Source organism: Phytophthora sojae (genome assembly GCF_000149755.1).
Source record: "Phytophthora sojae unplaced genomic scaffold PHYSOscaffold_1, whole genome shotgun sequence".
Classification (NCBI taxonomy): Eukaryota; Oomycota; class Peronosporomycetes; order Peronosporales; family Peronosporaceae; genus Phytophthora; species Phytophthora sojae.
The window spans coordinates 8,492,265-8,508,962 of NW_009258115.1; the positions used below are offsets into that span (position 1 = coordinate 8,492,265).

The 16,698-nt window shown below is 50.3% G+C and overlaps 7 protein-coding genes across 7 annotated transcripts; all 7 read left to right on the top strand.

Moving 5' to 3' along the window:
* Positions 1-11: 11 nt before the first annotated feature.
* PHYSODRAFT_470463 (hypothetical protein) lies at positions 12-5,486 on the top strand (the record flags this gene model as incomplete). The annotated part of the gene is given in 4 exon segments (XM_009518122.1): positions 12-86; positions 412-945; positions 4,111-5,010; positions 5,025-5,486. Coding segments are annotated over 4 exon segments (1,971 nt in total), but the record flags the coding sequence as incomplete, so codon positions are not given.
* A 1,081-nt stretch (positions 5,487-6,567) lies between these two features.
* PHYSODRAFT_373993 (hypothetical protein) lies at positions 6,568-6,804 on the top strand (the record flags this gene model as incomplete). The annotated part of the gene is made up of 1 exon (XM_009518123.1): positions 6,568-6,804. A coding segment is annotated over one exon (237 nt), but the record flags the coding sequence as incomplete, so codon positions are not given.
* Positions 6,805-10,099: 3,295 nt separating this feature from the next.
* Positions 10,100-10,411, top strand: PHYSODRAFT_460857 (hypothetical protein; the record flags this gene model as incomplete). The annotated part of the gene is made up of 1 exon (XM_009518124.1): positions 10,100-10,411. A coding segment is annotated over one exon (312 nt), but the record flags the coding sequence as incomplete, so codon positions are not given.
* A 1,042-nt stretch (positions 10,412-11,453) lies between these two features.
* PHYSODRAFT_246263 (hypothetical protein) lies at positions 11,454-14,062 on the top strand (the record flags this gene model as incomplete). The annotated part of the gene is made up of 4 exons (XM_009518125.1): positions 11,454-11,798; positions 11,865-12,069; positions 12,280-12,357; positions 12,705-14,062. 4 exons carry the CDS (start codon positions 11,454-11,456, stop codon positions 14,060-14,062), a joined length of 1,986 nt encoding a protein of 661 aa, XP_009516420.1.
* A 427-nt stretch (positions 14,063-14,489) lies between these two features.
* On the top strand, positions 14,490-14,720 carry PHYSODRAFT_463363 (hypothetical protein; the record flags this gene model as incomplete). The annotated part of the gene is made up of 1 exon (XM_009518126.1): positions 14,490-14,720. A coding segment is annotated over one exon (231 nt), but the record flags the coding sequence as incomplete, so codon positions are not given.
* A 129-nt stretch (positions 14,721-14,849) lies between these two features.
* On the top strand, positions 14,850-15,164 carry PHYSODRAFT_475000 (hypothetical protein; the record flags this gene model as incomplete). Its single annotated transcript, XM_009518127.1, has 1 exon — positions 14,850-15,164. One exon carries the CDS (start codon positions 14,850-14,852, stop codon positions 15,162-15,164), a length of 315 nt encoding a protein of 104 aa, XP_009516422.1.
* Positions 15,165-15,187: 23 nt separating this feature from the next.
* PHYSODRAFT_477382 (hypothetical protein) lies at positions 15,188-15,733 on the top strand (the record flags this gene model as incomplete). Its single annotated transcript, XM_009518128.1, has 1 exon — positions 15,188-15,733. One exon carries the CDS (start codon positions 15,188-15,190, stop codon positions 15,731-15,733), a length of 546 nt encoding a protein of 181 aa, XP_009516423.1.
* Positions 15,734-16,698: the final 965 nt, after the last annotated feature.

Genomic DNA, 16,698 nt, shown 5'->3' on the forward strand with positions numbered 1-16,698 from the left:
GATCCCAGCACGGCGTTGGAGCTGCGCTGGGGCTTCCTCGCGCCTTGGTGTACCCACCTGCAGGGCCAAATCAGATACGTGGACGTGTCGTACGACCGAGGAGTCTGGGCCGCCAGCAGGCATCGACTCTACGCTGTGGCGCCCTCTCAGATTGACAGGGAAAACGACAAGCTCGCGTTCTCAAGATTCCGGGAAGCTGTTGCGTTGTTGGGGGCGGTGGCCCACGTCGACGTGGCCGCTCTGAATTTTCTACTGGACAAGTATTGCCAAGCCACAAAAGAAAACCCTGAGGCTGTCCAGTTGGAAAACACGTCTTTTGGTTTCGTGATGAGGGCAAGTCGCCTGCAGCCTGGGAATACCCTCGCGAAAGACCTCACGCTGCTCTGTGGAACAGACCAGCAGCGACTTCAGAGCGACGAGTATACTGCAGCGCTGGGGAAAATCGCAGCTATGGATAAAACCCTTAAAATGGGAGAACCAGGAGTGGAAATCGAAATTCCAGTTCGTATCAACGTTGCTGCCGGAGAAGACGGTGATCGTGTGAAGGAGCTTTCAGAGCTTGCAGCCGTGGAAAAGGCGGTAGCGGAGATGTGGAGGGATTGGTATGCTAGACACCCGGAGAAGAGGGCGGTGAGATCTGGCCAACTTCGCGCTAAATTTGTCGTAGAGCCGATGATCGCAGACGTCGCTAACGCGCCGATGGAGTCTGAAGCGATACAGACCGTGGAGCGAGTTCTTGAGCAAAATGTGTGGTTTTCACGGTTGTCGCTGTATCCGCCAGGTAGACTTCAGATTTCAGCGGATGAGACGAACGCTGCGAGCATGTTTGGAAAGCTGATGAGGCGCGTGTTTGACTCGACGCGGCAATCTCTCGAGCTGGCAAACGCTAACTACCGCCTACGCGCGGACCAAGCTTCAGTTCTCCGGCAGTTTGGGAAACTGACAGTGAAAATGAGGATGAGACGCTCGATTGTGAGGCGTTTAACGCTCTTTGCTCAGCGATGGTGCTGACACAAACTACGACCGATTTGACACTGCTGTTGGAGATGGATCCATACGACTCCGACCAGAGTGTCCACTGGTGGAGGTGGTTGGCCTACGTGCTTTTTTCACGTCGAGCGCGCTCTTGTTCAGCAATCACGCACCTGACGTTGGATTCAATCGGCCACTTGAGTATGGAGGATGCAGTGGAATTCACCGCAATGCTGTCGTCGGATCACCCCGAAGAAAAGCTGGCTTGTATCCCTCGCGGCGCTGTTGATGAGCGCGATGCAACTTTAAGGGGAGGGGCCCCGATTATATGGGACTTCGATGAGAGAGGATAGCCTTTTCCGACGGCTGAACTGCTGAAATTTGAGTCTCCGATCAAGTTTGTGCGGACGTCTAGTGACGACGGACAAAGCGAGTGGGTAAACGTCCTGGTTCCCGGCTGTGGTGAGTGCCAAGTCAAGCGCAGCGATTTAACGTTCGATTGCGATAGCTCTGCTGGTGCTTTGGGAGGTGAAATTACGGCACTTTCCGTACGATTCAACACCCTGACGAAAGAAGCCGACGGCCTACCGTGCTTTATGGCGGCTGTTGGTAGTTCGCTGACGTCCTTGTCGCTTTACGGACCAAGGGATCTGCTTGGCGATGACTTGTTTTGTGGATACTGTCCCAACCTTCTCGACTTGACTATCCACGGAAGTATAATAGATGCTCAGCTCGATTTCCGCCAGTTTCGTAAGGTGAACAGCGAGCTTCCTTCGATCATCTGCAACTGGCACGATGTTGCGCCACTGTCAACAACCTTATCAGATGCAGACAGCCCGCTAACGAGATGTCTGTATCGACTGCGTGTCTGTTTGGCAAACCGCTTTCGGACTGGTACCATTCCTCATGGATATGATCCTGGGAATTATGAATCGGACCTGGATGCTCTTTTGGAGATGCTGGAGGTGAACAATTCTCTGGAGTATTTGGAGGTAATTATCCCAGCAAAACAACAGGCTTACATCAGTAAGTTTGAGGAGTTCCACGAGAAACCGATCGAAAGAGCCCGTGCACTCCCACTGGAGATGAAGTTGACGTTCCTTAGCGTGGTGGAACGTGCGACCTACCAAGGAGAGAAAGTGTGATGCATCGGCTTCTGTTTCCGCGCTGTGTAAACTGGACCACCTGATGCTATCCAACATCTTCGCATTTACTGCCCCTCCTGTTCTCAGACAAGTGATATGCCGTTCGGTTTGCGAGTCCGGAGTTTGGGTGGCTCTAGATTGGAGATCTAGTGATGGAGAGGAGTCGGCTGCGGATGAAGGCAACCCAAGTGATGGAGAGGAGTCGGATGCGAATGAAGGCAGCCCAAGTGACGAAGACGAGCAAAGTGATGAAGATGACGAAGGTGATGGGGATGCTTAGTCAAATGAAAGCGCGTCTGCGCCATGGGGTGCTGGGACTCGTTATGGTAGCGAAAAGGCACAACTAGCCACGACGCGCCAATACGTCATACTTATATATACTTACAATTTTTTTTTTCGAACAATCGTTTCTTAAAAAATAATGTATTTTGTCTGTGCAATGACAATGCGATGCGGCCGAGCGGAACCCACTTCACACCAGCGTGACGATTAACATCTTTTCAAAGAAGCTGTATATCTGCCAAGTGGCAATTTCGAATACAACATCTAGCAACAACGACGTACAGAACCAGCTATCACAATATTTTCCAAACGTGGAAGTCCACTGAAGAAAGCCTGTAGCTCGCATCTAATTAAGTATTTCTCTTGGTTAATCGATAGCATAGCACACCTAGTTACGGATATGGACCGTGAACGAACAATTTCAAACTAGCTACTCCTTCGCGCAAACTACCACCAGTCGTCTGCAAAGGCAACCGATGGTGAAGAATTGCAGGGCCAGAGGCATGCGTTGTTTGTTGCCCAGCGTTCTTTTTGCAGGAGCTTGATATCTTGTTCTGTGATCTTGATCAAGTTTTGCTTCGTCAGATCCTTCGTTTTGGTAATGTGCTCGGGATTTTTTTGCGGAAAAATTACGCTTCTTAAAACATCAGTTTTTAGCTGGAGGTCTATTTTCTGGTGGCGGCCTACGACGTTTTACCGGAGTGCTGAACCACAACGTGTACCCGCAAGGCAGCGGTTTCCTATCGACGGACATGAGCTCTGTGGGCGAGGCCCGTGGTAAAAAAAAAGGTAGGTTTGCAGCTGGAAGCTTTTCGTCGGACGATTTCGCGCTGGTGTTGGCGTCAGTCTGAGCTTTAACGTTTCTACTGCGTCGGCAGCTCCCCCCCCGAATGTCGTGTCAAAGATATTCCTTTCACCAAGGATGCATCCACCAACATAAGATGCTCTTATCAAATAAAACATCTCTCGAAGTTACGCATTTGTCGTAAAAAAATGTTACTTTTCAGAATGTTTCTATTTCAATAGAAACACGAAAACAAATGGCCGATCTGAGCGCGGACGTGGAGCTGCACTGGGGCTTCCTCGCGCCTTGGTGCGCCCACCTACAGGGCCGACTCCGGTACCTAGACGTGTGGTACGACCGCGGGGTCTGGGCCGCCAGCAAGCATCGGCTCTGCGTGAAGCCACCCGTGCAGGATACCGAGGGATCCACCGCATTCACGAAATTTCGCGAGGTTCTCGCGTTGTTGGCAGCGGTGGCTCATGTCGACCCCAACGCGCTAACTTTTCTTCTGAACAAGTACTGCGAAGCCGAAACAGAAAATCAGGCGACTTTTAAGGTACAGAGCCCTTTTCGCTGGGAGTTTTACTCTAGAAACCCGGAGGAGCGGGCTGTCAAGTCTGGGGAACTTCGCTGTAAATTCGTGCTGGAGCCCATGATGGCAGACATCAGTGATGCGGGCATCGACTCTCAAATGGTTCAAGTTTTGGAGCGAGCGGTGAGGAAAACGTGTGGTTTTCTCGGCTGACACTGTATCCATGAGTGAGTTTGCACGTTGCGGGGAGCGAGTGGGATGGTAGGAGCGCGTTTGGAAAGCTGATGAGGCGTGTGTTTGACTCGACGCGTCGAACTCTCGAGCTCGGGAACGCTGACTATTACTTGCAAGTTGGGAGTGCAGATCGAGATTCAGACTTCCGTCAGTTTGGGAAGCTGACGCTGGAGTGCGATGACGAGGTGCTTGGGCGCTCGGAGTTTGAAGCTATGTGCTCAGCGATGGTGGTGGCGCAAACAACGAAGGCATTGACGCTGTTGTTGGAGGTCGACCCAGTCGATCAAGGTGTGAGTGGTCATTGGTGGAAGTGGTTGGCCTACGCGCTTTTTTCACGTCGAGTTCGCTCTTGCTCATCAATTACACACCTTACGTTGGACTCGGTCGGGCGCCTGAGCACTCAGGACGCCGAGATATTTACGGCTATGCTATCGTTGGATCACCCCGAAGAAGCCCTGTTCAGCATTCCTCTTGGGCTTGTGGAGGAGTGCGATGCGATCTTAAGGGAACGAGCTCCAATTCAGTGGAAATTTGATGATGCAGGACGAACCCTTGGTGACTATCGGCCTTTTGAATGCGTGTCTCCGATCAAACACGTACGGACATTCAGTGACGACGGTCAAAGCGAGTGGGTCAACGCACTTGTTCCAGGCTACGGTCGCTGCCAAGTCAAGCGAAGCGATTTGACGTTCGACTGTGATAGTTCCGCGGTTTGTTTGGGAGCCGAAATCACGTCACTTTCGATTCGATTCACGTTGGACAGCGAGATTGTGGATGGCCTGCCGCAGTTGATGGCGGCCGTTGGTAGCTCGTTGACATCTTTGTCGCTTGACGGGCCGAGAGAGCTGCTTGGCGACGCTTTATTTCTTGGATGTTGCCCCAACCTTCTCGAGTTGTCCCTCCGCGGATACATGGTGGAGACCCAGCTCAATTTCCACGAGTATCAGAAAAGCAACAACGGGCTTCCTTCGATTATCTGCAATTGGCACGATGTTGTGCCACTTTCAACAGCACTAATGGAGGCAGAAAACCCTCTAACCCGGTGCCTACGTCAACTGCGTGTATCGTTGGCAAGCCCGTATCTGAATGGTGCAATTCCTCACGGATAATATCATATTATGATCCTGCGAATTATGAATCCGACCTGAACGCACCTTTGGAGATGCTGGAGGTCAACAATTCTCTAGAGTATTTGGAGGTGATCATCCCAACAATGCACCGGACTTTCATAAGTAAGTTTGAACAGCACGACAAAACGCCGACCGATAGAGCCGACGAACTTTCATTGGAAACAAAGTTGGCGTTCCTTAGCGTAGTTGAACGTTGCAAGTCGATGAGGCCTACCAAGGAGAGGTGTGATGCGCCAGTTACTTCTTCCGCGCTGTGCAAGCTGGATCAACTCGCTTTATCCAAGATCTTCGCATTTAGTGTCCCTCCAGTTCTCAGGCAAGTAGTATGCCGCTCGGTTCGCAAGTTTGAAATACCCCCGGAACTAAGTAGCGGAGGCTTGGGAAATTCTGGAAGAAGGCCCAAGTGATGGGATAGTGGCTGCTTGCACCGGGTCAGCCGAACCGACATAGGGCAAAAAAACGCGCTCCTCAATCATGAGCTGTGTTTCGAGTACATATGGAGATTTGACTTAACATCATCCTGTACATACTGTAGTGCCCTGCACCCCCCCCAGTTATCTGTCAATACGGTACAGTACGTAACTTACTATAATACTTTGTGGGGCGTCAAACGAGGCAGCATGCGCCGGCAGGACGCGATGCCGTCCGCGCCGCGAAGGCCGTGTTCAAGTGACAGCGCCGACGCTGGCGATCCTGTATCGGCGTGTCGCCGGAGCTCGTCGTCTGTGAAGTGTAGTGTCGGCGTCAGTCAGACTACGTATCCTCGTAGGGGACGCCATAACTACCATCCTTATCGCCGCTGTGATCAACATCGTCAACGGGGATCTGTGCTGTGCAGACAGCAACGAGACCGGGCTGAATCTGGAAGTAGCGACTGCAGCTACGTCGCTGAATCCGTCAGTTCGAGCAGCGAGCTACAGGACAGCCGCGCATCATCAGATTCCGAGACCGAGGAACTCCTCGATGAAAGTGCAATTGGCGTGCTAAGTAAAACGGTCAGTGTGCCTCGAGTCGACAAGTATGCTTTTGGTAGCTGGGCAAAATGTGAGGAGTACTTGCATCAGTACTGGAAAGACACATTTCAGGTTCGTGTGATAGGTGCTGCTAATATATTGCTGACAAGCTCATTGCGTTGTAGCTTTTTTCAACTAGATCAACGACTTCATCGGATAAACCCAACATGCAAATAGCAGCGAATCAATCGTCGACGGCAGCTTTTATCCCAGATACGTCGGAGGCGTGTAGCAAAACGTACAATTGTACACAGTGGATCGCCGCGAAAATGGGCAGGGAATTCAGGAAAGCGCCCTAATCAGTACTCACGTCGCATCAACTGTAAAGCAAAGGTACAATTGTATAAGGCTAAGCTAGATTGTGTCACACCTTCTAACAAAATATGTTACTATTGATACTATGTAGATAACAGCTTGCGCAAAGTCGCTTGCTCCAGAGGTGTGGCAAGTGCACATTACTCGCCAATGCGTCGAGCATAACCACCCCGTTGGAGCGGACTACTACAAACTGTACCACGAGGTGCGACGTGTACAAGATGAAGCTCTCCTTGCAGACGTCGAAAAACTTCGCAAGGCCGGCTCAAACAGAAAACGAATTCTTGAGTATATTTTGGAGCACTCGTCGGCTGAACCCACCATGAAGGATGTCCATAACCTCATTGCGAGATTAGAGAAGAAGGCTCTTAGCGCTGATACACTGGAAGATCGTATCGTGGACTACTTAAAAGGATTCTCGAAGGACGGGAATATTGCGAAGGTATTTCTCACTGACGTAAGTAAATGTTGCAATTACTGGTCGTTGAAAGTATAATGTTGAACTAACGATAGATATATTTTCTAGGGAGTCGCCGAAGTTATCACACTGCAGACAGCTCACATGCGCGCAATGTTCCAGCACTTCCCTGAGGTGTTGCTGATTGATGCTACGCATGACACTAACAAGTCCAATTACAAATTGTTCTCTTTCACAGTCCATGACGCCTACGGAAAGGGTCAACACGTTCAGGTAAAGTTCGTTGAATGTGAAATATCTTCTGGCTTTTTGCTAAATATTTTTATTGTTCGTACAAACAGCACAGCTTGATTGAGAACGAGCGGAAGGAGACGTTGCGTGTGGCAATTCAACAGTTCAAAGAAGCGTGCCCGAAGTTCAATTCCATTGCGTGCATCATGGTTGATAAAGATTTCACGGAGATCGCTGTTCTAGAGGAAGAATTTCCTGGGGCCCGAATTTTACTTTGTCATTTTCATGTGGTTCAATGCCTCCATCGCGAGGTGGCAAAGACAGAGTACAATTTTGATGGGTGGACGAAGAACGAATTGAAGCAGCTCTCTCGTTTGCTGGTGAGTGCCTCTACTCAGAGCATGTTTGATAAAGTTCTCGATACAATGAGAGCCGTTATTCGATGCAGCAAAAAGCGCGAGCAGTGGTTCGCAATGCTGGAATCCAACTGGCTATCGTGTGTGAAGATGTGGAGCTCCGGACACCGCGGGAATATCCCTCATGTGGCGAATCACACTAATAACCGGTGAGTACTTTGTACTGCGAGACGCAACTTGTAATTTGAAGCGGAGATATCACGTAAGCTTATCCTATTTTTCTGAACGTGTTTCGCAGTTTGGAGTCGAGCTGGCAGAAACTCAAGACATTGGTGAACCGATCCACCGCCCTTGACGATTGTATTGTGGCTTTAATCTTCTGGCAAGGAGAGATTGGCGGTCCAAATTGTGCCGTATTGGTGTGCGTGTAAATGCCAACTATGACGACGAAATGAGGGCATTGGCGCAGATATTATCTCCGCATGCGATGGAACTAGTGAAGCAGCAATACGATTTTGGCGTCAAAGCATCTACTAGGTATCATTACTACCCGTTGGGCCCGTACATATTTATCCAGTACGACCCAGTCGATGATGCCGCCGAAGACATCCCGACGAATACGCCATAAACCCAAGTTCGTGGACATGCTCGTGTGTATTTCACGTTACTCGCCGCCTCCCGTGTCGTCATATTGTGTACTACCGGCGCATGACAGACCAAAAACCGCTACTGCCTAAGAGCATCATCGACAAACGCTGGATTCTCGAAAACTTTTACACAATCGCAACAACTCCAGTCGATGAAGTTGATAACTCTTTCGAGATTGCCACTGTTGCGTTGACCAAGCAGCCAAGGGCAAAGAGTGAATCAGAGAAGAACAACGAACTACTCTCGGTAGCTAATCAAATTGCGGATGTCGCAGCCCAGTGGGGAACCCGGGAGCACTCAACAGTTGTCCTAAAACAACTGCAATTTTTACGCTACTTGAAGGCGGGGTCGTGTCCGGACGTGGTTGCAAACTTAACAACCTCATCCCGACTATCATTAAGTGAAACTGGGAATGGGTTAGAGCAATGTGTGCCGAATGCAAAGGATACAGCACACGTTGTTGCTCCGGGTGACTCATCGTCTGATCAGACGGAACGACTTGAAATTGCACCGACTGAGTCGGTTTGCGGTACTTTGGTGAGAACGTCGATTGCAAATGAAGAAGTGGAGGAAGATGCATTAAATTCCGAGTATGTAAGCGTTGGTGCGGAGGGTATTGACGCTGGTGCGAGTACAATGGAAGAAGATGCAAAGTATCGTGTGGATAATGAAAGTGGCATGCTGGATCGGGGATATTGGGGTAGGAAACACAGTGCAAGCATGAGCGATATTTCGGAGGATCAGCTTGAGTTCTCAGTGGCATCCAGAGCTATCGGAGAGTTTCTTAACGAATACGAGAGGAGTTGGATTTTATGGATGAAGACAGCCCAAGCGATGAAGACGAGCAAGAGGATGATGAAAGCGATTAGGAGGAGGCAGCCACCAGACTGCTTCGGAATTAGGTTCAAACACCATTATTGAAGTGCGACTTCCTGCTAGTGATTCAGTGTTTCGAGCCTGCGGCCTGCAGTGGGCTTTGTAACGTGTATACAGCATTACTGTACAGTACATGTTATTCATCACCCATGTTGAGTTATCGCGGGAAAACAAATCGGATATTTGATTGACCACATGGTTTCCTATCGGGCTACACAGGGCATTGGGCAACACGGAACCAGCACTGATTACCACGGGTCGTATTGTACTCGTCAACTCTTGTTCGTACAAACCAAAGACTATTTGCTTCACCCGTATATGCCAGTGACAAAGTTCCTCTAACGTCGTCTACATGCTAGTTTTCTTCACTTCATGTAACATGCAGTAAAGAAAGCTAGCCGTTCCAAAGTACTGGAAGGTACAGTAGAGTACATTAACCTATATTTTTTAAACGGATCAACTGTTCTGGCTCTACATGTATTAGTATGTTGTTTCAATACTAATCGAAAAAACGGAGGGCTCCTGTTGTCTGTAGCGACTTACCCAAGTGGTGCGTTAACTTCCGTGCATTGCTTTGTTCTTCGCGTGGATTCACCGTCAGCTAAAGCTTTCATGCGTTCACTTCTTCAGTATTTGTGCCATAGTGATGCTATGTTTTTTCTTCTTTGTATTGTGGGTTCTACTCAACATTTCCGAACCGGCCGATTGCAATCGCCCGAGCCAAATCGCTCCCCAAACGCCCCGGCCACTTGGATTGTCTATTGGAACTCGATTAAGTACGATTTACATGTACTTGAATTTGTATTGGTCGATTTTCGAAATCGGCCCGATTTGGAAATTTTCAACGGAATTGACAATATCACCCTTGTGTTGAGTAGATACTGATCAACGTCATTGCTGACATTTTGGCATTGATAAGAGCGGAGGCTCCGACAGGGTCAACGCAGAATAATCGTTCGTTTTTGGGATGGGCTACAACATGACGGGACGCCATGTCGCAGCTCTCCACCAGCAGAGAATGCAACGAGTCCTGTTCATTAGATCGTCACTTTTCAATCGGCTCTTCATCTCTCAAAAGCCCCCGCCCAATCAATCGCAGCGATGCGTCTCACCCAAGTCTTGGTGGTGATCGCGGCCGTCGTCTCAGTTACCAGTGGGCTCTCTTGACAACCACGGACACAAAGCTGACCAAGGTGGACTTTGACGCTGGCCCGAGCCAACGGCTTCTGAGAGTACACCACACGACCAAAGCAGCTGAGGATGAATACGAAGACCGCATCCTAGAAATCGGTGAGCTCAAGAGCCTAAAGGCGCGCAAGGCGTCCCTTGAAGGCTACGCTAAGCAACTGGGCATTGAGAAGGAGCTGAAGATCTTCAAAACGCACGTGTTCTACAACGACCTTTCTCATGTCGATTTCGCGCAGACAGCGGCATTCAAGAAGTATCAAGCGTACCAGGACTTTTTGCGCGATCTTGACAGGGCTGCGCAAGCGAAGAAGACTAAGAAGCAGGGTTGCTGCATCTCTTAGCGACCAAAGCCGCTACAATCGAGATTTTACTGAAATAGTACGTAAGTCTGCACAATCCGAAAGCCCGAGTTTGCTGTTATGGTAGTAGCCATGATTACTCCGGTTACGGAGCAGTTTAACTTGCACTACCAGATGTAAGTTTTTTTTAGCATCATTAGTTTTGCTCTGAGGTGTTGACAGCTTACCCCATTTATTCATCAGCCGGAAACGGACCCTCAAGAATTGAGTATGACCCTGCTGTACTAATCGTCGTATCTGGTGTAAAGGCTGTCAATATCCAGCCACAAACTTCTTGCAGGCGTCGCCAGAGGTCAATCCAGGAGGAAAGGATTCTATTTGGTTATGAATAAGCGGCGTCCATTTCTTCATCCCCAAAACGCACCCCAAAACCCCAAAAATCCCCAAAAGTCAAACCTCAGATTTAGGAACCATGAACCTAACTTTTACTAAGACCCATTTTATATCTAGCTTAGAGTAACCAGCCGCACTGCGCTTGGCTGGGCGCCCCTTCGGCGCCCCCGCTGTTCGCTTCGCTCGTGATAAAAAGATTCTCTCACCTGGCGAGTGCAGTGCTCGGCTCGCTGGAATGCTCGTCGCTGGGCCCGCCTCCGCAAATACCGCGCGGCCCTTCTTCGCGGGCACCCCGCGCGGGTTTGCTGCGGCAACGCTCCTCGCAGCCACTCACCTCCGTTGGTTGGGCGCTATCGCGCCTCTGGAATATTACACCAAAAATTTAGCCTAATATTTAGTTACCCCAATACTAAGAGTTACTTATTTTTGGGACAGTTTGGGGGGTATTTAATTGAGATTTTGGGGAGCAACAAGCAGTTTTAATTGAAAGTCCCCAAAATTTGTTGGGGGATTTTGGAAGTGAGTATTGCATACAACCGAAGGGGTAGGTTAATTGATTTTTGCGACATGAAAGTATCCGTCCGGCGTATAGTGTATATTTCCCCTCTCTCGCCACCCATTTCGAAATCAGCGGCGAATGGTGCACGACCTGCGGGTGAAAGCGGTGGCGCGCGCGCCGCGCCGGAGCGCCGTCCGCCAGGCAGCGCGCGGGGCTAGCGGCGACGACGGCAGTGATTCTTCCTACTGCCCCCCAGCAGACATCGGCAGTGAAGAAGAGTGGGAAGACTCAGCGAGCTCGGCGAGCAGCCACGCGTCGCAGCCAAAAAAAGGCCGGACTGAAGCCTTAGGGCATCCGCGCACTCCGCGCGGTGCTGACGAAGAGGAGCCAGAGGTCGCCCCCCCCCCTCTAACGAAACGCGAGTTTGGCTCGTGGGGGGAGTTGAAGGACTATCTCTCCGAATATTCGACAGCAAGCTACCAGGTATGCTGACAGAACACAAGAACGACTGATGCAAAGCTCATTTACTCATTTTATTTTGTTGTTTAGAGCTTCCGCGTCCGCACTAACAACAAGGTGTCTGCGCGAAACAAGAAGATCAAGGAGTCGGCGTCGACAAAGCCGTTGGTGCCAGAAGAGTGGGTGTTTTACGGGAAGACCTTTGTCTGCACGCATGCAGGGAAGTACAAGGCTCGTGGTCAAGGCAAGCGGAAGCGCCAGCAGTCGAGGGCGCTGGAATGTGAGGCACAGGTGGGTTAGTTGGGTATATTTGGGCACGATTGTCCCGAGTTGGGTGCATCTGGGCACTTAATTGTATCTCAGTTGGGGTGGGTTGGTACTCATTGGTGCATGTATGATATCTTGTAGATAAATACTTGCGTCCAAGTCGTGGACAACGACGCCGAGGTTCCTGAGTTAGATATTCGGTTTACTACATGACGACTGTACCATAACCACGGGTTAGGTGAGCACACGTTCCGCCAGTACCCACGCAATAGGAACGCGTTGGAGCCGGAGGTGCTTGCCACAGTGGACACGCTCCGTAAGGCTGGTGCCTCGAATCCAGCAGTACATTCACGAGAACTCCGTATGCACCCCCACCAACCAGGACGTGCACAACCTCATGAGACGACTGAAAAAGCGTGAACACACCACCTCTACCAGCGCAAAGCGGCTCGAGCAGTTGGTGCAAGAATTCTCGGAAGAAAGTGGCAATGTTGCAGGAAGTTTTGTTGACTCCGTACAAAATAAGGTATGAGCTTGTTTGGGGATGTATTGATTGAACATGTGTTAATCTAACCTATCCGTTGTTTTTGCTTGTAGAATATCGCTACCTGCATTACCCTCCAAACGGCGCACATGCGTCAATTATTTAACTTTTCTCTGAAGTATTGATGGTTGATGCCACCCATGGAACCAATTCCTCCAAGTACAAGGTCTTCTCGATTATGGCTCACGACGTATTCGGCAAAGGGCAGTTCGTTCAGCATGCCGTGGTGCAAAACGAGCGGCTGCCGACGTTGCTAACAGCGCTAGAGGAGTTCAAGCGCAACAATCCGGCCTGGACTCGGATTCGGTGTGTCCTTATCGACAAGGATTTTACCGAGATCTCAGTGCTGAAGATGGTTTATCACGACGCGGTGCTGCTACTTTGCCAGTTTCACGTCATCAAGTATCTCCGAGAGGAGATTGCTTCAGCAGAATATGGATTCAACGCGTGGCAGAAGCAGCAGCTACAAGGCTTGGTACAGCTTCTCGTCTACGCGAAGACGGAGCGAGAGTACAAGAGACTGCGGGACTATATGCATTACATCATGGGAATTGGTCGTCGAAGTGCGTCTGGTCGTACCGAGTTGGGTCCGGGTAGTTCTGAGTTGGGCGCTGGTAATGCTGAGTTGGGCGCTGGTGATGCTGAGTTGGAGTCTGATGGTGCTGAATTGGACGCGCAACTGGGTGCTGGCAGTGCGGAGTCGGGTGCCGATGCAGAAAGCAATGATGATGATCCGCAGCATCCCTTTGAGGCGTACTTCGTGAAAAACTGGGACAAGTGTCGGAGTATGTGGTGTGCTTTCGAGCATCAGAACGCAGTCACGCTCGGTAACGACACAAAGAACCGGATTGAGGCATTGTGGAAGCAACTCAAAGATCTGGTGGACTCATTCATGGAAGTTGATGAGTGTATTGTTTCGATTATGTACTACCAAGCCCAGGAGGAGAAGAAGTTCATGGACAGCTTGTTCAAGCTTTCCGTTGTGCACGACCCCAAGTATGATCGCGAAATGCAGTTGCTTTCGAACTTGATCAGCTCGCATGCGTGTGAGCTCATCTATGAGCAGTATGTGTTTGCGACTACACGAGACAAGTACAAGTACAAAGGGGCGGTCCCGGGTGTCTTTTTGGTGCAATACGTATCGGGCGAAGAGGACGCGCTCGATGAACCAACGAGTAAATACTTGGTGATGAAGTGTGACTTGACGTGCTCGTGCATGTTCATGACGTCACGGCTGCTCCCATGCCGCCATGTCTTCTATCTTGGGACGGCTCTCGGCTTTGAGAGCATCATTCCTGCCCAACTGCTACACCCGAGGTGGTTGCTGACGACGCTGCGCTCAAGCACCGACGCACCCCAGTTGCCTGGGGCACCTTTTGCTGTTTCTAGTGTTCTGCCGGAGCTAGGGCAAGTTGGGACTCGAATCGAAAGTTCCGGGAGGCTAATGCAGTCGCCTCTACCATTAGCGAGCATCTGAGCGGCCTGGGTATGCGGGAGTACAGGACGGCGATGAACGTTCTTCAAGATGTGACCAAGCTTTTCAAGCACGGTGAATATACGGCAATATCCAGGATGGCGGAGTGGCTAAACCTGCAGATGCTCTGCAATCTACGGAGCTACCGGCTGAGCACCACATTGCGCAAGATCTTTACGTGTCTTCCTCCGCTAGTGTGCAGACCACCCAGTTGGGTATGGATGGATCACAGCTGGGTACGGATAGATCGCAACTGGGGTCAGATGGGTCACAGCCGGGGTCAGATGGATTCCAGTTGGTCTCTGAAGAAAATCCGACAAACCCAGACGGCCTCGACACCTCCGAAGAAGTCAATTCTAGCCAAGCCGAGAGCACCTTACCTGTGGCGGTTGCACCTCCACTTCAAGCCAAGAAGAAACAACAACATGCAGTGGCTCTTCGCGAAGCAACAGGTGACTTTGGGCTTGAAAGCCCACCCAAACCTCGAGGACGACCCAAGCATAAGACACGAGCAGTAAAGTCAAAGAGAAGCGAGAATGCTGCCACGGTAGAAGTGGATGCCAACATGCACGAAAATGGCCTCAGCCTGATTTCAGCGTACGAGCTACTGGAAGACAACCCGACGTTCAACTCGACTCATGAAAAACTACTGCAATTCAAGTTGTTTGTTTTCGTGGGCAAGCAGAAACCTCCTATTGCTCATGAAATTACAAAGCTACCCACGAACAAGCCGTTGATGATACCAGAAGAGATTGTGCGCATGTTCTCCAAGGACCGGATCAAGAAGTGCATGGCGAAGGTATCGGCCTACCAGCGGAAGCATCCCGGTGTTCGCGAACTTGACATCGCGCTTGAGATCCTCGGTGTTGGGGTGTTTGCTAATTCTACTATCGCACTCATGAAGAAATGGCACCGGGCGTGTGACGTCCTGAAGCATATCGAGAAGACGTTGAAATGGATGAAGCAGCTAGAAGTTTCTCGCCTCGCCAATCCGAGCTTTGCTGTTGAAGAAGACCCTGAGCTTCCGGAAAAGCTGAAAGCCATTGGAATTCTATCTACCGAGGTACACTCATTATCTCTGTTATTTTCCATGGTTATTTACTGACTATTGTGGTGAATTGTTTTTACATGCAGACTCAAGTACTCGACCTCACTGCTAAGGAATGCATTACGGACGAAGTGATGAGAACGGTGATGCTCAAGAAGTTCGGTCCTGATCCCAACATCGTCATTTTCGACGCTTCGGCGCTGGGCGTTGTCGTGGACGGCAGTGTCGGTGCCGACACTGCGAGCATTCTGCGGGCGATGAGGGGGCTATCAACGGAGATTGTGCTCTTTCCGGTGAACTGCAACAACACCGACTGGCGCTCAATCATGATAAACCTCGCCAAAGGCAAGGTTTCCATCTACGATTGTAGCTCTTCTTCGTACCTGCTTGGTGTTCGTGCTGTGGCGCAGACGCTAATACCCCTTCTACCAAGTACCGTTGAAATGAGTTTGCGCGTGCAAACATACGAGTCGGGCCTCGGGGTGCACACAGATAGCTACAACTGTGGTATCTATGTATTGATTGCTTTCAAGATCTTTTGCGGAGCTGAACCGCTGGGCCACCTTGACAAGAAGACGCTGCAGTGCCTGCGATACCGCTACCTACGTATGTGCTTGCAAGATTAAGGTAGCAGGAGCTAACAGATGATAACAACTTTGGAATCAATGTATTGTGGTTTTCAAATATTTTGCCGCCCGATTTGGCGTGTTATCTCGGAGTCCGATTTATATAAAATGGAGCTCCTACATGATCGGTTAGTCCAATTGAGCTATATCTGGCCTGAGTTAGTAGCATAAGGCTCAGAAGGGAGGCATTCCAAGCTGGCCAATGGCCAGCTTGTGAGGTGAGGAGGTATGGCCACTGGCCATACCTCCTCACCTCTCATGACGCATTAGAACTGCAAGACATTGGGGACAATAGTACACTGTATATAGCCACATCATAGCACTATGGCCAGCTAAATCACCTGTGTGATCATCTACGGCCGCTACAACATCGATCTGAGAGGGCCCCAGACATGTTTTCGCGGTGGTCCCTTTTGCCGGCGAAAAGCGGCATTTCTGGCCCCTGCTTCGCAACTCGCAGCCCCCAGACGCAAATCGGGCCAGATATAGTTTGCTTCCCTCAGCCTCTCCTGCTAAATCGGAGCCCTCCAGCAAATCGGGCCCGATATATCGGATCTTGGACCACCCGATTTGCCAAAACGGATGAAAGCCACAATATTTGTTCGTGCTACTCAAGATACTTGCTGGTCTCTGAGGTTCGTGCATTCCAACTTGTGCTAAGGCTGCTCGCGAGTCTATGAGGTTGAAGAAGAACAACTTGTGCTCTCACACTCCAAGTGACATCTAGATTTCAGCTTCAAGTCTCTAAGTGCGATTCAAGCATGTAAGTGCGTTTTAAGCAGGTAAGTTCGTCTCTGTAAGTTCGAGTTGTTTGCAGGACGCGCGCCGTGTCATCAAGCTGCGTCCATCGTCGTCCATTCGTAGCGATCGGCAAGCACCTCCTTCCGGCTATACAGCTCAGGTGTATACCTATCGGCACTGGTTCTATCGAGTTGGGGTTCAGATGGGTGCTACATGGGTGCTAC